This window comes from Dromiciops gliroides, chromosome X (genome assembly GCF_019393635.1).
Source record: "Dromiciops gliroides isolate mDroGli1 chromosome X, mDroGli1.pri, whole genome shotgun sequence".
Classification (NCBI taxonomy): Eukaryota; Metazoa; Chordata; class Mammalia; order Microbiotheria; family Microbiotheriidae; genus Dromiciops; species Dromiciops gliroides.
In genome coordinates this window covers 22,729,291-22,750,144 of record NC_057867.1, presented here as the reverse complement: position 1 = coordinate 22,750,144, position 20,854 = coordinate 22,729,291, and the positions used below count along the sequence as shown (strand labels likewise).

At 42.8% G+C, this 20,854-nt stretch overlaps 1 protein-coding gene across 1 annotated transcript; it reads left to right on the top strand.

The window, feature by feature from the left end:
• Positions 1-274: 274 nt before the first annotated feature.
• Positions 275-1,210, top strand: LOC122733887 (mortality factor 4-like protein 2). Its single transcript, XM_043974605.1, has one exon. The coding sequence runs from the start codon at positions 275-277 to the stop codon at positions 1,208-1,210; it is 936 nt and encodes a 311-aa protein (XP_043830540.1).
• Positions 1,211-20,854: the final 19,644 nt, after the last annotated feature.

Here is a 20,854-nt window from a genome sequence, read left to right as displayed (position 1 = left end):
CAGCCCCAGCCGCAGCCCCAGCCGCCGCCGCCGCCGCCTCAGCAGCAGCAGCAGCAGCAGTAGCAGCAGCAGCTGCAGCAGCTGTTGCAGTGGTTGCAGCAGCACCACTAACAGCAGCAGTGATAGCCATGGTAGCAAATGCAGCAGCAGCAGCAGTAGCAGCAGCAGCAATAGCAGCGGCAGCAGCAGCAGCAGTGGAGGCAGCGGCAGCAGCAGCAGCAGCAGCAGTAGCAGTAGCAGCTGCAGCGGCACCAAGAGTAGCTTAGAAATCGCCATGCCCCTTTGGGCGCCCAGTGAGGGCGGCGGCAGCGAGGGCCCCAACACCAGCGGCCCGGGCCCGCAGCAGCCCCCTGAGACCAAGGAGGATGCCAGAGCGGGGCACCTCCCTGTCGTTGTGGTCGGGGATTGGGAATACGAATGGGTTCCCGAGGGCCGCGTGCTGCGCTATTCTGCTGCCCACGTGCAGGACAGCGACGCCGCCCTCCAGCTGGCAGCCAAGAGGGAGCAGGTGGAGGATTGTCCGGATAGCTCCACCGGCGCTAACGAGGAGGGCGATCTGGGCAAAGGCGGCAGCGCCTGGTGGGGCGCAGTGATGCAGTGGCCCCGCAAGCGCAAGCGAGGGCGGGGGCTTTATCGGGGGCGCGGGGGAGGCCAGCAGGCCGCGGCAGATCCCGAAGGCGAATACTTGACCAGGCTGGAGGAAACCCAGATCCACCTTCCCAGGGCCCTGAAACCTCTCCTAGTGGAAGACTGGGAGCTGGTGACCCTAGGGAAAAAGCTCTTCGCCCTTCCCGCCAAAAAGACAGTGGCGGCCATTTTGGCTGAGTATGCAGTCCTGCAACAAAACCACGGCACCGCCACCAAGAAGCAGAGCGTCTGTGAGCTGATGGCTGGTCTCCAAGAATACTTCGACGCGGTGCTGAGCGACCAGCTCCTCTACGATTTCGAAAAACCCCAGCACTCCGAGATCCTGGCCAAGTACCCCAGCACGCCCATGTCCCAGATCTACGGAGGCGCCCACCTGTTGCGCCTCTTCCCGCAGATGGGTCCCATGCTAGCCTGCACCTCCCTCAGTGACAACAGCCTCGATGTTCTGCAGCACCACCTGCAAGATTTCCTGAAGTATCTGGCCACCGATCCTTCCTTGCTGTTTTCTGCACCCACCGACTACCAGGAGGCTTCCGATGACTACCAGCAAAAAATTGGGTAAGGATTTGGCCCCCTCTGCCCTTCTCTCCTAGCCCGTGTGTGATTGCCATGGCATGTCTTGCCCCAGTGCCCTATTCTTAGAGTACTCGCTTTGGCCCAGGACTGCTGTTCCCTTAAATTCCCTGTGAGGAAGTTCTTTGCTCACAGGAGTCTCAGTAGCGTATGTTACAGATATAGAAACCATGTAGGAACTTGTCCTGTCCAGGTGGCCACATTGGCTTCTAAGGAGCCAGAACACATTTAGCTCTTGGAGTGCTGTGTACCACACTTGAGACCTGTGTTAATATTCAGTGACCAAGGACCTTGATTGATAGTGTCAGACATGGGGCAGCTTGAAGAGTGTGGGCTTTTTTGGTTGTCTGATAGTTGTTGGCTGTCTGGGTAGGATAGGGGGGGCCCATTAGCTGTCCCTTCTTGAAATGTCCCCATGCTCTTTTTCCACTCGTGCCGTCTCAGGCTGTAATTACTGAATAAGGGTTCTGATGTTTTCTGTGTTGATTCCAATGCACATCAAGGTGACTGGAGAAATGTGTTGTTTTGTATTGACAAATATCGAGGATAGATAGAGCTCTTTCAGAGTTGTTTTACAGGTGTTGAAAATATATTGATTTTTGGCAGCAAAAAAGTGTGGATTTTTATGGTTCTTTGAATTCCAATAGACCCCAGGGGTCTGGTCAGCTGGTGATCATTACCTTTATCCTGACCTTGAGTCACTGTGACCCAGTAAGACCAGGACCTTCTGGAAGGGGAACTGGTTCAGAACCAGAATGGGGGTGGGGGGTGGGGAGTGGGGAGGTTCTTTAAAGTGGGTAATGACACCAGGCCTCCATCCTTGGGTGGTTATGATATCCAGAAGCCCGACCTGGGCCTTGCGCTTGTTTCTACTGATGCAGGTTATCTAGCAAATTAGAGGTAAAGGGATGATTTCCACCTGAGGGAGGTGGGGGAGGCTTCTCAGCAGGGTGTTTATTAAGGTTGATGGGTTTTGCTGGGGATACTTATTTTTGACTCAGGGCCAGATGCCTCAGCACTGGGCTTGATATAATTACCCCTGTTTAGCAACCTATGTCCTGTTCTCCCCCTAGTAGAAGGTGATTCCTTCTGTAGTAACTATCCTGGGAGGAACTATCCTGCACCAGTCAGTGCAGAGGAACTGTTTGTTTTTTCTTTTGTTTTTCTTTTGCAGGGCAATGAGGGTTAAGTGACTTGCCAGGGTCACACAGCTAGCCAGGAACTATTAATAATTAATAATTGCTAGCATTTATGTAGTGCTTTTAAGGTTTGCAAATTGTTTGTGAAGTGAGATAACATAGTTATCTCATTTAGTTCTCACAACAACCTGGTGAGATAGGTGCTAGTGTCATCATCCCTATTTTATAGTTGAGAAAACTGAGCCCAGTAGGTTTAAGTGACCTGCCTAAGGTCCCACAGGGAACCACAGGCAGTATTTGAGCCCAGGTCTTTCTGCCTCCTGGTCCAGTGCCCACTTAGCCACCTACTATTGCTGTGCTTTTGCTGCCTGTGGTAAGCCTCTTCACACATGCTGCCTTCCTCTCTAACCCTCCTGGGCCCAATAAGAAGGGGGTGGAACAGCCTCTGTATGGATGCTGCTTAGAGCTGGCAGGGGGCTTGGAGGCCACTGAGCCCTAGCCCAGCATGTGCAGTTCCTCCCCCCCCCCAAGTTTTGTTGGGGAAAAGAATTCTCAGCCTCTTTCATTTCGGGGAAGGGAAGAAGCATTTATGTATGTCAGGTACTGTGCCTTAGTACTTTACAAATACCTCACTCGATCCTTACAACAAAGATGTTATCCTTTTATTATCCTCAGTTTACAGTTTAGGAAACTGAGGCAGACAGGTGAAGTGACTTGCCCAGGGTCATACAGTTAATAAGTATCTGAGGCTGGATTTCAATTTGGTTCTTCCTGACCCCAGGCCAGGCCCTCTGTCCACTCTAATATTTTGTTGTCTTTGCAATTCTTGCCACCCTATTCCCCACCCTTCTTCAATACTACTAAGCAAGACCAAGCTTCAATAATAATAATACACAAACACTACCTGCATATTCTGTTGACTGTGATTGGTCTACCCACGGTGTTGTGATATTCCCCTGAGGCTTGGAGGAGCCTCGAGATAGTCCTAGAACTTTAGGGGCTAGGCCTGGGGATGGGGGGCAGAAGGGTAAAGAGAGAGTTGACAGTCACTTCATGGAATCCTGCTTCAACAAGAAGTCTATTGGACAAAGTAGGGCCCATTGATTGGGGCTCAGGAGAGGCATTGGGTTCCAGGCTCTAGCCACAGACAGACTGCTAACCAGCTGCATGTCCACAGACCCTGTCACTTCTTCTAGCAGAAGCTCAATTTCCTTCGTAAAATCAGGTTAATAACAACTACAAGCTCCATGGCATTATGGTGAGGAAAGCAGTTTCCAAACCTTAAGGCCCCATAGGAATGGGAGGTATTATCAGTGTGTTTCCCCTCTTCATAATGTTATGGGAGAAATGGTTGGTGTGGGGGTCCTTAGAAATTCCTCTTTAAAGAATTGCACCCCCCACAAAATTAAAAATAATTAAAAAATAAAGAATTACACCCTCTGGGGCAGCTAGGTGGCACAGTGGATAAAGCACTGGCTCTGGATTCTGGAGGGCCTGAGTTCAAATCCAGTCTCATACACTTGATATGTACTAGCTGTGTGACCCTAGGCGAGTCACTTAACCTTCATTGCCCTGTTCCTCCCCCCCAAAATTACACCCTCTCACACACAAATCCAATTAGAATAAAATAATCTTTTATTTGGGCACTAGAGAAAGGAAACCAAGAGAGAAGCCCATGGATTTCTTGTCATGGGGAGATATCATGGCACAGAGACATGATTCTCTGAGATACCTATCTCCCCGAGCAGGAGAAAGGCAAATACTTTTATAGAGGACAGATAGTGTAGGGACTGATGGATGATCATCTGACTGTGGAAAGTTCCCTTACTGGGGATGATCACCCGGGGTGATCCCCAACTGGCTCCTATCTCTGTCCCCCTGGCACCACTCAGGCAGCAGCCATGCCTAATGGGCTTATCTCTCTTGCTTCAAGGTGTGTCTGTCTTCTCTAAGAGAAAACCCTTGTCAGCTGGCCAGTTTAAACTTTAATAGTCCTAACCCCATAACAATAGAGAGCCTAGACCTGAATCACAGAGACCTGGGTTCAAGCCCTGTCTCTGAAGCATCCTGGTTGGGTAACCCTGCATAATGTCTCAGGGCTCCCAGGCATCAATCAGACCATACATTGCAGAGCAGATGCTGACCTGCTTTGGTTAGGGCAATTTTATCACAGGGGGCTACTAAAGGGGGGAAATCACAGGGCCAGTAACCCCCCCCCCCCAAACGACCTTTCATCAAGGGCATCTTTTTTGTATTCGAAGTAGGGATTCCCGTGGATAAGTATCTTCTCATCTCAAGGCCTCAGTTTTCCCAGGTGTCAGTTGGGTCAGATGCCATTCTGTGACCTTTGGTATTTTAGGTTTCCCTCTGTGTGACATTGCTGAGAGAGGATGACCCTCTAGTGAGGGAGGGGATAGCAGGCACCGTGGTAGGCCAGTAGGGGAAACAGATTTCTGTCCTAGCTGCTGATTCTGTCTGTCCTGGATCCCTATGACAGCATGACCTCAACCTAGACTCTGTCACTTCAGACCCTGTCTGATACTTATGTGATTAAATTAGACATGAGTGCCGTGCTGGCATATAGTAAAGCACTTCATTGGGTTGATTTTTTTCATTCATTCTACGGTCATCAAATACTAGGATTCTGATTTACCTTTGTCCTAATAGAGTACTGGCTTGGAGTCAGGAGGACCTGAGTTCAAATCCAGCTTCAGACATTTGACACTTATTAGCTGTATGACCCTGAGCAACTCACTCAACCCCAATTGCCTCTCCAAAAAAACCAAAAACAAACAAAAAATTAAAAAACCCAATCAAAACCTTTGCCATGAACTTATGGTGAAAAATGCTAATTACCTCTAGAGAAAGAACTGATGGAGTCTGAAAGCAGATCATAGCAAACTTTTTTTTTTTAAACAACACTTTCTTTGTATTTCTTTGTTTTTAAAAGTTTTTGTTCTTTTTTCTCTCACAACACAGACTGTTGTGGAAATACGTTTTTCATGACTGCACATGTATAACCTATATCAAATTGCTTGCCTTCTCAATGAGAGAGAAGGGAGAGAATCTGGAACTCAAAATTAAAAAAAAAAAGAATGTTAAAGTTGTTTTCACATGTAATTGGGAAAAAATAAAATATTAAAAAAAAAAAAAAACCTTGAAGGGGCAGCTAGGTGGCACAGTGGATAAAGGCCCTGGATTCAGGAGGACCTGAGTTCAAATGCAACCTCAGACACTTAACACTTACTAGCTGTGTGACCCTGGGCAAGTCACTTAATCCTTATTACCCTGGGGGGAAAAACAACAATAACCTTTCCCTCAAATATTTCCTCAAGTGGAACTACTTTAATCAAGACATATAGGTAGTGAGGCTCTAGAGCTAATTTCCCAACTCACATCTAGCAGGTAAAGAAGAAATGGAAGGAAATCAGCTACTGCAGATGGTCTTGCAGTTCATGCAGTGGTCATACACATCAATAATGCACCCTGTAATGACTCCCTCCCTTATCTAGCCTGACCCTTTGATTTACTGAAATTAGCTATACTAACCCAGGACGTATCCCTTATCTAGTTCCTAGAGCTAATGATACCCATTTTCCTTAATGAGCATACTTTTATTTTCTTTGTATGGCCAGCTGTGTTGTAATGAGCAGCAATGGTTTTTTTTTCTTTGTTTCATGTAATGTATAAATATTGCATGATGAAATGCGAATAACACATTCTTCATCAACTGTTGGTAAAATATGTCACACTCTGAGTGTGATAAAGCCTGTTTTCTAATTGATTTAGCATTAGATGGTTTAATTGGTAAGAAAATTCATGTAGCACAACCAACCAAAATTCCAGAGAACTAATGATGAAACATGTTACTTACCTCCCAAGGGAGATGTGAAAGGCTCAGAGGGCAGAATGAGACATTTTTTTTAACATGGAAATTTACTTTGCTCAACTACATGTTTGTAACTGGGGTTTTGTTTTTCTTTTTTTCCTCAGTTGGAGGGGGTTGGGATAGGAGGTAGAGTAGGTGGATTTTTGCTGACTGAAAAAAATATCTATACTCATGTAAATAAAGCACTTATTAATATTTTTAATAATAAAGAGAATCGATATCAATTGATTAATTAATATATATATATATATTTTGCGGGGCAATTGGGGTTAAGTGACTTGCCCAGGGTAACACAGCTAGTAAGTGTTAAGTGTCTGAGGCCGAATTTGAACTCAGGTTCCCCTGAATCCAGGGCTGGTGATCTATCCACTGTGCCACCTAGCTGCCCCAAATTGATTAATTTTTATTGCAGAGAAAGCAAATTGTCAAAGTTTTATGGGAGAGATAGTAACTGGCACTAATAATGGTGCTGGGGGTGACACAATAGAATGGGAGCTTAAGCCAACAGTGTTGGAAGAATCCTACAGCCTTTCTAGATATCCCTAAAGAGGCAATGGAGCAGTAGTTTTACTCTAGGATCCTGCCCCATCAGTGCTTGACCACTGTCCACAGATCATCAAGTTTTATCTACTTAAACCCAGAGACTTGTGTCCCTGAATCAACATCTTAGTATTTTGAACTGAGGTGTCAGTTGTTAACAGTACCTGGAATGGAGATAGGCACTATTTTTATTTTTAAATTTTGTTTTTGTTTTTTGTTTTTTTGCAGGTCAATGAGGGTTAAGTGACTTGCCTGGGGTCACACAGTTAGTAAGTGTCAAGTGTCTGAGGCCGGACTTGAACTTAGGTGCTCCTGACTCCAGGGCCAGTGCTTTATCCACTGCGCCACCTTGCTGCCTAGGCACTATTTTAAAAACAGGCTTGCAAAAGTATTTCCTTGACCATTTCCAGATTCCATGTTACTTACCGGAGATTCTCCAGATAATCTTTTCTTTAACTTGCTAGTGATAAGACTTAATACAATTTTTTTTTTTGGTGAGGCAATGGGGGTTAAGTGACTTGCCCAGGGTCACACAGCTAGTAAGTGTCAAGTGTCTGAGGCCAGATTTGAACTCAGGTCCTCCTGAATTCAGGGCTGGTGCTTTATCCACTGTGCCACCTAGCTGCCCCAGACTTAATACAATTTAATAGGGTCTGACAACTTAATTACATTAGCTTTTCAGTAATTGGTTCACGTGATAAAAGCTTATAGACTTAAACTTATGAACATCATGGCTCTAGGAAGAACATTAGATTACTTCATCTGTAACTCATCTGAAAGTGTACAGGGATCACAATAAGATAGCATTAGTGACTCCATTTTGCCCTTGGATCCACCATTTAGTGAAGTTAAGTTTGAATATCTTGAAGTCATCTGATTTTGGAGAAGTCACTCCCCATCTCAACTGTCACTCCACTTAAGGAATATCACAAAACTACTAATATCACTTAAGGAATATCACAAAACCAATGAGAAACCAGGTTTCTCGATCCTTATAATCCTGTTTTTCCTGTTTTGTTTTGTTTTTTACTCCCTCCAAATTGTATATTAACTGTGTAGAAACCAAGGTTCTGGGTCCTTAGCTACCAAGGGCTTTGAATCCTATTTGTTTCTGCAGCCACATACCTTGCTAAAGAAATTGTTTGAATGAATTGTTTGGTTTCTTTATTCCATCATAACTATGGAGTTTTAAAATATTCACATATTATTTGTTCTTTCTACCTGGTATGGATAATGAGATTTATGTGTTATAAAAACAATCTTGAAAAGATTCCTTGAGGGGGCAGCAAGGTGGTGACCCTGGCTGTGTGACCCTGGGCAAGTCATTTAACCCTCATTGCCCTGCAAAAATCAAAAACCACAAAACCCAAAACCCAAACCAAAATATCCCCCAGTTTTCACACACACACACACACACACACACACACTCTCTCTCTCTCTCTCTCTCTCTCTCTCTCTCTCTCTCTCCCCCCCCCCCCCAACTCATACTGGTTTGATCAGCCACATTTGGACAACATGGTGGTGTTATTTTGGTCTTCTCTGAAAACTAAAGACAAAAACCAACTATGCATACATAAATATATACATATATATGTGTATATATGCTGATTTATTTGTATATAGCCTGATATAACAATCAGTGATTTAAAAAAATAATCATATACTGGGGTTTTATACAGAAAGTTAATGTATGATGTTTCACTCAAAATTCAGAAAGATAGTAGCTTCTGTTAGTCCGAATATTTTAAGGTATTATATAGTTAACTAAAATTTTTTTGGGGGGGGCAATGAGGGTTAAGTGACTTGCCCAGGGTCATACAGCTAGTAAGTATCTGAGGCCAGATTTGAACTCAGGAAAAGGAGTCTTTCTGACTCTAGGCTTGGCACTCTATCCACTGTGTATCCTAGCTGTCCTATCCAGTTTGGCTTTTGTAAATTTCATAATTAGTCATTGAATTTGCTATTGTAGAATTTATAAGGGTCTTATTACTCACAGACTTTATATAACTTCTTCCACAGAGCTGATAAGATTTTATGATTTTTTCAAAGTAGATGATTCTCAAGGAATCTGACTAGAACTTCACAGATAATGCAAATTTACAAGATCCTTTTTTTGCATACACTAAGTAATTTTATCATTCATTTTAAAGCAAAATATATACAAGTAAATACTTCAGACAACTTTTTAAACTATAACGAGTCTCTAATAAATGATAGCTCAAATTCATAATGATTTACAGCATTCAGATCATAAGAAAAATTAATCTCCTAATAAAAATAGAATATACTGTAACTATCTTTTTCCAAATTAACTTGCTTCCAGTCAAATGATGTCAATTTGTTTGAATGTATTTCTGAATTACCTTAAATAGAAAATAATTTCATCTATCAATTTTGGCATTTTATGCTGGTTGTATTCAGTGAATAGTATCCAATCTGTCATGCTGTGAATAATAATCTTCCATAATTAATCTAAATCCAAATCTTAAACTGCTCAATTTAACATTTTGTTACATGATTCCAGCTATTTTTCTTCATTAATAATAATATCAAAATCGGCAAAACAAAGTGATGGGCATCATGAGAAATCTCAAAATTAACTTTATCTGAGGAAGAAACAAGTACTTCTCCAAATAGAGTTCAAAATTTTATAGGCATGGAAATCTTAATTCTCCTCTTATCTAAATAAGATATGACAATTTAAAATTTTCTATAATCATTTATAAATTCAGAGAATTCTTTTGGCAAAGAAGAGGACCTTGTAATATGGCCACTTAGGTAAAGAAAATCACTAGTTTTATATTTCTGCTCTTCGGAAAATCAAAACTCTTACTACTCGTTACCTTCTCATTAAGCTTTACATCAAGAGTCTTCAATCCTTCTTTAATTTTCTTTCTTCCTTCAAACTTTGATTGAAGCCTTTCAAAACTGTCTATACTCAAATTCAACCCTTTCTTTCCCTTCACTACTACTTCCTTCATACCTCATGTCTTTATTTCCCAATTTTATCTCAATTCGTCTAGAAAAATAATTTCCTTTACTCCACAGAAATCTCCCCTTTGCAAATTAGCACAAGTTTTACTATGCAATATCAATTAATTGCACAATCTTTACTTTTCCTTGATCAAAATTGAAATTTCATGGTTTACAGATAGTTATTGTCAGGTAATGTTTTTTCAATGGTCCCTTAAGAGCTTGCCAGTCCACAGTCTATTCTAATCCATTTTAAGTGACTTTGCTTCTAATTAACTTAAACAATAAAGTTCCACTACAGCACTCAGGAATAACAGAAAGGTAAAATAAAAGCATTTTCCTGCTTTCTGATGTAAACAACTCTCCTCCTTTCTGCTGATAATTGCCCTAGGTGGTTCCTAAATACCAGATAAATTTAGAAACTGCAGACTGAAACCCCATTTGTTTCTTTGTTCTTTTTTTCTGCTTTTTGGCTTAGTTGGTGAAATCATCTTCTTTAACTCAAAAACAATAAATCCATCACTCTCCAGGAGGAAAGGGAGGGAGTGATTAAGAGCTCTCAGTTCTATTTGTATATAACTTTCACAAAGCTTTTTTTTTTCTTTTAAAAATTCTAAAAGGGGCAGCTAGGTGGCACAGTGGATAAAGCACTGGCCCTGGATTCAGGAGGACCTGAGTTCAAATCCAGCCTCAGACACTTGACACTTACTAGCTGTGTGACCCTGGGCAAGTCACTTAACCCCAATTGCCTCACCAAAAAAAAAAAAAAAATTCTAGAGAGCAATACTCCAAAATTCACTAGGATATTTTGGTATCTACAAAAACATTCAAATCACAATTGGAAATTCAGATTAAAGAAATTACTTTTCAGTAGTTTATAAGGAATGAGAATTTAACATTAGAATTGGCTGGGTACCTGGGATGAAAGGGGCTTTTCTTCTGCCAGTGTCTTGAATGATAGAAGTAATAACAGTGCTGGTATTCCCAAAGAGAAGGTGTTTGAAACAAGTTGTGGGACTCTAGGTGGAAAATGTGACAGAGAATGCTAGTACTTGTCATCTGGCAAAACCTCATAAGGGAGGTGATTTTCTATTTTTCCCAGGAGAAAGATTCATTAATTTTTCACAATTTGTTTAGTAATATTTCTTTTTTCTTTTTCTTTTTTTTTTTAGTGAGGCAATTGGGGTTAAGTGACTTGCCCAGGGTCACACAGCTAGTAAGTGTTAAGTGTCTGAGGCCGGATTTGAACTCAGGTATTCCTGACTACAGGGCCGGTGCTCTATCCACTGGGCCACCTAGCCGCCCCTTAGTAATATTTCTGTACTTCAGGATCCCCCCAAAGAAACCAATTACTCATTTGTTCGGAGAATCTAACCTCTATTAGGAACCTCTATTTAACCTTTAGGATTTATAAGCCTTCATGATCAAAGGTACCAAATAATGGCCAGCACTGTTCCTAGAATAAGAATAGTTTGAGAGAGCTCAGCAATTGAACACTCAGACCACCTAGCTTCGTGGTATTTTTTTCCAACTTGCCAACAGGAGCCTAAAAAGTCTATGTTCTAGAATAGATTGGTCAGTTCCCATAATGACCACTGACCATTACTAATGATATCTGAGGATTACATCAGCTACTGACCACTGTGATTCGGGGTCAGTCACTGATTAGTACAAACAATGTTTGAAGATCATCAAGATTACATCGTTCTTTTGGCTGGGATAACACTGCTTCAGGCTTGTGTCCGAATGAACAGAATTCAAGAATTTAGATAGGATGAGTGGTCAAGACTACGCAGTGATCACAGAAAATTAGATGGACAAATGTCTTGCTTGTTTGCCTATGGGAAATAAGAGGAAGGGGCACAGGGTTCAGAAAAAAAAAATCCTAGCCTTGGCCTGGAAAATTCTCCCACAGTTAGCTAATCAGTTATTCAGGAACAAGAGACAGACATAAGATAATACAGAACACAAATATACAAAACACTAATGTGCTCCTGGAAAGTTCTTCAAGATCCTGGTCTGTGAAGGTTGGGTCAGCCAATCCCAGCTAGAGTTGCCAGAATTGTGGCATAAATATTATGAATTCAACTGGCTAACACTAATAAGCCAAAATCTACCTGAAGACAGGCTTTATTACATTATATGAAACAAATAAAAAACATTACTGCTCATTACAACACAGCTGGCCATACAAAGAAAAGAAAAGTATGGTCGTTAAGGAAAATTCATATCATTAGCTATAGATAAGGGATGTGTTCTGGTTAGTATAGCTAGTTTCAGTAAATGAAAGGGTCAGGCTAGATAAGGGAGGGGGACATAACTGTGACTCTGAAAACCTCCATTTAAAAAAATTTTTTTTGGGGGGGGGTGAGGCAATTGGGGTTAAGTGACTTGCCCAGGGTCACACAGCTAGTAAGTGTTAAGTGTCTGAGGCCGGATTTGAACTCAGGTCCTCCTGAATCCAGGGCCGGTGCTCTATCCACTGCGCCACCTAGCTGCCCCTGAAATCCTCCATTTTAAAAAAAAACAATTAAGTATTTGTAGCAATTCGAGTAGGTAAAGAAAATACTGAAGGGCACTAGCTGTTGCAGATGGTTTTGCAGTTTGTGCAGGGGTCACACATAGTAAAATGGCAAATACAGAACAAAACAGAATCGGGTATGTTCTCCCAGAAATTCACTTTCAACTACTGTTATGCTGATAAGAGTCCCTAATTCTTTCATTCTTTCAGTTGTTTGTCTTTCCATATATAATGTGGGTAAAATGGGGTAGGGGGTTTGGGATAGGGGTAGGGGTTAGGGGTTCTTAGGAATTCCTCTTTAAAGAGTTATACCCTCTTGCACACAAAAGCAATTAGAATAAGATAGTAGTTTATTTAGGGGCTGGGGAAGGGAAACCAAGAGAGAAATCCTTGGACTTCTCATGGGGAGAAAGGCATGGCACAGAGCATGGCTCTGAGATACCAACCTTCTCGAGCAGGAGACAGGCAGATACTTTTATAGATGGTGGTCTGATGCGGTGATCATCTGCCTGTGGAAAGTTCCCTTACTGAGGGAGGAACATACCCCACTGGTGGTGGCTGGGGGAGTTGGGTTAGGGGTGGCTGCAGATCTCAAGCCATCTCTCTGTTCCTCAGGCCACAAAGGAAGCAGCCACACTTAATCTTATCTCCCTAGGGGTGAGGGAGACTAGAATGAAGGGTGGGGGTCCTGGAGCTAGCTCCACTTCGATCTAGTTCCACTTATCTCTTTAGGTGTGTGTCTGTCCTTTAGTTTCTCAAGGAGAAGGTTCTTTGATGGGCCCCGGAGAACTTCTGGGGTACTATGGGCCCATAACATACACACACATATATACATATATAATATATATACATATACATACACACACACACATACACACACATCTATTTCTGTTTCTATTCACTTCATCTGTTTATGTAAGTCTTCTCAGATTTCTTTGAAACCACCCACTTCATTTTCTTACAGTACAATCTTATTCTATCATATTTATATATTAAGAACCTGCATAGTCATTCCTCATTTTATGGGTACCCCCTCAGATTCCAATTTTTTGCCACCTCAAAAAGAGCTATAAGTATTTTTTTTAAGTGAGGCAATTGGGGTTAAGTGACTTGCCCAGGGTCACACAGCTAGTAAGTGTTAAGTGTCTAAGGCTTGATTTGAACCAAGGTCCTCCTGAATCCAGGGCCGGTGCTCTATCCACTGCGCCACCTAGCTACCCCTGAGCTATAGGTATTTTTATACCCTTAGAGTTCCTTTTGCTTAGGACTAACCAACCCTTAATCAACCCTCTAATTCCCCCTTCTCCCTTCTCCCCTTTCTCCATTATTTCCCTGCTAAATAAAATGCATTTTTGTAACCAACTGTGTGTGTGTATATTCTTCCCTTATTTGACCAGGTCAGATAAGAGTGAGGTTGAAGTGTCATTTGCTCCTGCCACCCCCTCTTCTTTGTTTATATAGATGTCTACTTGTACATTCTGATTATGTGAAATAATTTTATCTGACTTTTCTTTCCCTTTCCTTACTAGTGTATTCTTCTTCCCCTTCCTTTCCATTCTTCTCTTAAGGTCATTAAGACATAACAAAACCACTCTTGGTCCTCATCTAATTAGATTCCCTTTGTGACCCCTGATAATAATAGGGTTCAGAGAGGACACAGGTATCATCTCTCCATATTTGAATCTAAACAGTTTATCCTTGTTTAGTCCTTTATGATTATACATTTAGGCATTTCCTTGAATACCTTTGTTTGAATTTCAAAGTTTCTACACAACTCTTTTTTAATCAGGAGTTTTTGGAGGCCTTGTATTTTTTTTTGTCAGCACCCCCCCCCCCGAATTAAATTCTGTTTTACTGGATAAGTTATTCTTGGCTATAAACCCATATCTTTTTTCTTCTGGAATATTTCATTCCAAGCTCTCAACTTCTTTATTGTGGCAACTGCTAAGTCATGTGTGATCCTGACTGTGCCTCTTTGGAACTTGAATTCTTTCTTTCTGGCTGGTTGCAGGATTTTTGACCTGGAAGCTCCAGATTTTGGCAGTAATGTTCCTGGGAGTTTTATTGTGGGGTTTCTTTCTGGAAGTGACTGGTGGATTCTTTGAATTTCTACTTGCCTTCTGGTTCTAAGAGACCTGGGCAGTTTTCTTAGGATTAAATTATTTAGTCTCTTTTTATTTTTTTTAATTTTTTTTTATTTTTGGTAAGGGAATTGGGGTTAAGTGACTTGCCCAGGGTCACACAGCTAGTGTTAAGTGAGGCTGGATTTGAACTCAGGTCCTCCTGAATCCAGGGCCAGTGCTTTATCCACTGCGCCACCTAGCTGCCCCTAGTCTCTTTTTATTTTAATCATTTTTTCAAGAACCTTTTATTGAATGCAGTTTTATTGTTTTGTGGTCAGTAAAGAATATATTTAATATTTCTGTTTTTCTGCATTTGTTTGTAAGATCTTTATGCCTTAATACATGGTCAGTTTTTGTAAAAATGCTATGGATAGGGCAGCTAGGTGGCGCAGTGGATAGAGCACTGGCCCTGAAGTCATGAGTACCTGAGTTCAAATCCGGCCTCAGACACTTAACACTTACTAGCTGTGTGACCCTGGGCAAGTCACTTAACCCCAATTGCCTCACTAAAACAAAACAAAAACAAAACAAAAACAAAATGCTATGGATAGCTCAGAAATATGTATAATACTTACTGTTCTTCTCCAGTTTTACCAGAGATTGGTCATATATCTTCTAAAATCCTATTCTGGTCCTTAACTTGATTTTTGTTTATCTTTTTGTTATAATTATATGTGTCTGAAAGAGACCATTAAGGCCCCCCCCCCGACTATTACTATTTTGTATCTATTTCTCTCTGTAATTTTATGAAAGTTTTTTTTTTTGGGGGGGTGAGGCAATTGGGGTTAAGTGACTTTCCCAGGGTCACATACCTAGTAAGTGTCAAGGGTCTGAGGCTGGATTTGAACTCAGGTCCTCCTGAATTCAGGGCTGATACTCTATCCACTGTGCCACCTAGCTGCCCCTGAAATTTTAATTTAAGCATTTAGATATTATGCCATTTGGTGAATATATATTAAGTATTAATATTGATTTATTATCTATGATGCCTTTGAACACAATGTAATTTCCCTGTTTATCTTGTCTATTTTTATTGTTGTCTCATCTAAGATCATGATTGCTACTCCTGCTTTTTTTGAGTTAGCCTAAGGAACAAGAGATCTTCCCCCCTCTCCTCTTATTTTAACTTTTTAACATTTGTAATCTCTCTGGTGCAGGAGAGTTTTTAGCTGTTTTATTAGCATCATAATTCCCTGCTCCCTGGCCTATGCACAGGAGACAGCATAGTATAATTTAGAGAGTCAGAGGAAGTAGGCTCAAATCTTGCCTCACCCAATGGCTACCTGTGCAACCGTGGGCAAATTCCATCCCTTTCCTTAAGTCTTAATTTCCTACTCTATAAAATAAGTAAATAGGTTTGGGCTGACATGATTTCCAAGTTCCTTACTAGCATAGACCTTCTGTTTTCTAAGATCTCTGACATTCTGTGTTCTCAGTTCATAAACATTCTGTGTTCTAAGCATGGATAGCCATAGAAAAATGGACCAGGTGTACATGGAAGTGCTCTTCCACCCAGCCTACACTCTATTTACAGTATGGTTCTATGGCCCTTTTCAGTTCTGAATTTTGTGTTCTAAGGTCCCTTTTAGTGCTGATATGCTGTTCTTTTTGTTTTGATTTTAATTTTGTTTTGATTCAGAACTTAAATACAAAAAAAACAATTCCATACACAGAACACAATGCAAAAAGAGGATTCCATGTGAAGCTGTGCATCTCCATTTCCCACCACCTGCTTTTTTTTTTTTTTTTTGGTGAGGCAATGAGGGTTAAGTTACTTGCCCAGGGTCACACAGCTAGTAAGTGTCAAGTGTCTGAGGCCGGATTTGAACTCAGGTCCTCCTGACTCCAGGGCTGGTGCTCTATCCACTGCACCATCTAGCTGCCTCACCACCACTTTGCGTTTCAAAAAAATTTCCACTACTTGATTAAAACAAATAAATAAATACATATACAGACATACACACACACACACACACATAAATATAGTAAATTGGGCTCAGTTTTGGGGGCATCTCTTGCTGTATCTCCTTCTGCTGTTAATACACCCTCCCCTAAACAACTGAGAGAAATAAAGGCAACCCTTCTCCCCTTGTAACATATATGAATCTTCAAGCAAAACCAAGTTGTAAACATCCATGATAGACCTTTGCTTTTCTTGCCTAGGCTCAAGCATGGCCTTGAATAACATGGTGCCTCAACAGAGGCACTTTTCCTTTTTGTTTATGATCTTTCCTACTTTTAGGTGAGGGAATGTTGGAAACTGGCTTTGACTTTGTGAGCTTCAAAAGGTCTAGAAAGGTTCCAAGGGTCAAGGAATTAGAGCCCATGCCCCAGTTTGCTTACAGTTGGAAGAGGAAAGTGTGTCCTATGCTTTAGAAAGGGTCTTTTAAAAAAATACCTCTATCCTCGCTAAGTCTCTCCAGTTGATATACTTTTGTAAAAGCTAATTGATGTTAATTGGTTAAATGTATAACTGAGGTGCTGATGATATAAGGGAGGTGGGGGCAGCTAGGTGGCACAGTGGATAAAGCACTGGCCCTGGAGTCAGGAGGACCTGAGTTCAAATCTGGCCTCAGACACTTGACACTTACTAGCTGTGTGACCCTGGGCAAGTCACTTAACCCTCATTGCCCCGCACACACACAAAAAAAGAATAGTGTTTAAAAAAATGATATAAGGGAGGTACTGATTAGTACTGGTGAAAATACTGGGGGGAACATACGGAAATTGGGAGGCCAATCAATAGCATTAGAATCATTGGAAAGACACTGCAACCCCTCAGGTGTACCACTTGAACACCAAGGAGGAGTTGTAGTTAGCTGTCCTTTGAGTACCTGACTTATGGGGGGGAGTAGGAGTTGGGGTGAGGATCCCTAGCATGTATAAAGGCAACATACGTTTCTCTGAATTCACCCTTTGGCATTTCTTTTTTTTTTTAACAGGTGAAACGAGGAATGTCTACTATCTGCAGCTGACATGAAAAGAAGCAGCATATAATAAAACATGGTTCATTTCAAAGATTTCTTTGTCTTTCTTTTTATCCCATTTCTTAGCACAGTGCCTGGCACTTAATAAATGCTTATTGACTGACTGGCTGACTATCACTCATCCCAAAGGAAAAGAAGGACTTGTGTGTTTTGGGGCCAAAAAAATGGCAGATTAAACACCTTCTCCAGACCCCATTCACTTCTAGAAAAGAGGAATTATGTAGTACCTGTAGAACAATTATGCCAGGGACCACAGGACAAAGAAAAGAGAATCTTGACAAGGTAAAATATGGTTGAATTAACAATAGAAGAGAATGTAATCTTTTAACACTTGGTACCCTTTCCCACCAGCCTAATCTTTGCAACCAGGGACCTATAAACTGACAAATGAGCTTTTGCTTGGGCCTATATCACTCCAGAGACTGTGCCATCACACTCCTCCCCCCCACTCCCTAACCCGCAAGACAAGCAGCAGACATTAATTCTACCTAGTGTACTCTGAAGAAAGGGGAAGAACTGAAATCATGCGCCCTTGTGCTTGGGTCTGAGACCACCCTTGGGACCCCCGAGGTTCCAGAGACTGTTCCAGGGGTACCTTCCCCTTTTACACTGCAAAAGGGGGAGGTTCTGATTCAACCTGACAAAGAAGGAAAGGGTATCCAAGGGAAGAACTGGGGCAGGGGGCCATGCATGCTGACTCCACATCCCAAAGCAGAGGCCTCTCCACTACATCACAGTGAGTGAGTGGAATTTAGTGGTCAGCGTTAGAGAGACTTGGGGATGGGAGGAGGGGAGGGCACTGTCTGTACCCCTGCAATCACTGACTAGACAGATGCCCATTCTGCCCTCATCAAAGGTCAGCCCTGTGCACAGGCTTCACTGTTTCCTATGTCGGGGCCCCTCCAGTGACAAAGCACGTCACTTCTCAAGAAGTGAGTAGTTCAGCAGCTCCCTCTGCCCCCAGCCACGCTCCAGGGATGAACACACCGGGCCAGGACATAGGTGCGAATCTTCCAGGGCAGGAAGAGGCTGTGGGCCCTGCCTTGTGGGGATGAGCTGCCCTGAGCCATGCCCACTTTCCATCCCAACCCCTGCTTCACAACAGGTGGCCTGTGTATTTCTGGGATGGCTTATCAGGGCTGGAGATCAGAACAGATTCATTGGCTCTTGTGAGTAGCACCTGTTTCCTTCTTTGCTCCTATCCCCAGTACCCAGAAGAGTTCCTGGACCGTGCTGGGTGCTTCATAAGTGCTTGTGGAGTTATTGCCTTGGGCAGGATTGGAATGCATGGCTCTGCTTGTTAGGACAGCTTATGCTGAGGAACAGCCTTCTGGCCACTGAACGGCAGGGAACCTCCCTCAACAGAAGGCAGCCCAGGCTCCCAGGTGGAAGGAAGCTTGTCTAAATCCACTTCTGGGGCTGGAGGCCCATCAATGAGCCACTCCCAAGAATGGTCAGGCTAACATAGAGACCTAAGGAGTCAAAGACTGGCAGTAGCTCTCATCTCTCAAGGCTTGCAGGTCTCCAAAGGGCTTTTCTGCCTGCAGCCCTGTGAAAGAGGGAGGGCAAGGACTATTTGGGAGAAGTACCTTCAATCTGGAGGTCTAAGTCCTTGGGAAGGTGGACCCCAGCAGAGGGAGAGGGGCGGATTGTGCAGGCCCCAAGGGCTTTCTCCTTGGTGGATGGGAGACCTTAAACTAAGGATAGACCCTGGGGAGGTAGAGGAAACCATTGGAGAGGGAAGAAGAGTTGCTTTTGTTATGGGGAAATAGGTGGGGGTTTGGGATAGGGGTTCTTAGGAATTCCTCTTTAAAGAATTACACCCTCTTGCACACAAATCCAATTAGAATAAAATAATAGTTTATTTAGGGTGCTAGGGAAAGGAAACCAAGAGAGAAATCCTTGGATGACTTTTGATGGGGAGAAGGCATGGCACGGAGGTGTGGCTCTGAGATACCTATCTCTTCAAGCAGGAGACAGGGAAATCCTTTTATAGAGGATAGATGGTGGTGGTCCAATGGGGTGATCAACTGACTTTGGAAAGTTCCCTTATTGGGGGAAGACCATCCCCCACTGGTGGTGGCTGGGGGAAGTTGGGTGAGGGGTGGCTCTGGATCTCTCAAGCCATCTCTGTCCTCATGCCACAAAAGCAGCAGCCACACCTAATAGTATCTCCCAGAGGGGCAGGGGAGACTGGAATGAAGGGTGGTGGTCCTGGAGCTATCTCAGGCCCTATCTGGTGCCCCTTATTTCTTCAGGTATGTCTGTCCTTTGGTTTAGTTTCTCAAGGAGAAGGTTATTTGATGTACCCCAGAAAACTTCTGAGGTATCCCAGGCCCATGACATCTTGACTCCATGTGGATCCAGCCAGTCAAACAGGCATTTATTAAGTGCCTGCTGTATATGTGCCAGGCACTGTAATCAAGTATGAGCTCTTGGTGCTTTTGTATTTTCTACCAGGTAAAAATAAAGCCCACCTTCTGTTTGCTGTGTTTTCAGCCCAATTTCTCACAAAGGAGCCAAAGGTCCTTTTTACCCTTGTGGAGATTCAGAAGCCAAATTCTGATGTCCCCTGGGGAAATCATAGTTGGGGAGCAAAATGCACCTTGGCAGGCAGGATTGCATTGTGGAAAGAACACTGGCTGCTGTGGAGTCAGAGGATCTGGGTTCAAATGCTGCCGTTGATGCTTAGTACCTGTAAGACCCTGGGCCACAACTTAACCTTGTTAGGCCTCAGTTTCTTCTCACCTGCTAGGAGCTGATCAGGGAGGTCTCCAAAGTGCCAGGGATGATGTTTGTTCCTTTCCCTGATGTATGTCTCATAGCAACAGCTACTTCCTTTATGTTTCTTCTTGTGTACACTGTTCTGCAGTCAGCGTCTATATTTCTCTTTCTCTGGCTCTGGCTCTGCCTATCTCTGTCTCTGCATCTCTGTGTCTGTCTTTGTTTTGTTCTCTGTCTCTCAATATATACAACATATATGCCTGTGTGTATGTGCGTGTGCATGATGTGTATCTCCTAATATTTTGTAGCCCCTGGTGATTTGGATCTGCTCCCAGCTGGCAGTCCAGGACAAAGCTAGGAAGAAGCCCTCCCCTCCTCCTGGGCCAGGGATCATAATGGAGGCTGGATAAGCAGGTGGCCTGAGTGCCAACAACTCAGCATTCCAGGTGTCCTAGGCAACAACCAGTCACCATGGCAACCAGTGATCAGAACTAGCTGCTGCCTTGCTGGACACTGTTTTTCAACACCACCACCCCCTCCCCCCGCCATGTGGGATGGATTTTAGGGTCAAATTGATTATGAGTCATCCCAAAAGAATTACAAGACTCAGTGACTCAGTTTCCCAAGTCTTATTGCAATACTGTGAGTGACCACAGGGAGAGAACCAGAATAGTGGAAAGGTATCTCTCAAATAGTGAAAGACAGTTATATTTATAGTATGGATAAACTGATTATCA

Excerpts from the sequence above, each read along its gene's own strand:
- LOC122733887 (XM_043974605.1), top strand. The coding sequence starts at position 275 with ATGCCCCTTTGGGCGCCCAGTGAGGGCGGCGGCAGCGAGGGCCCCAAC.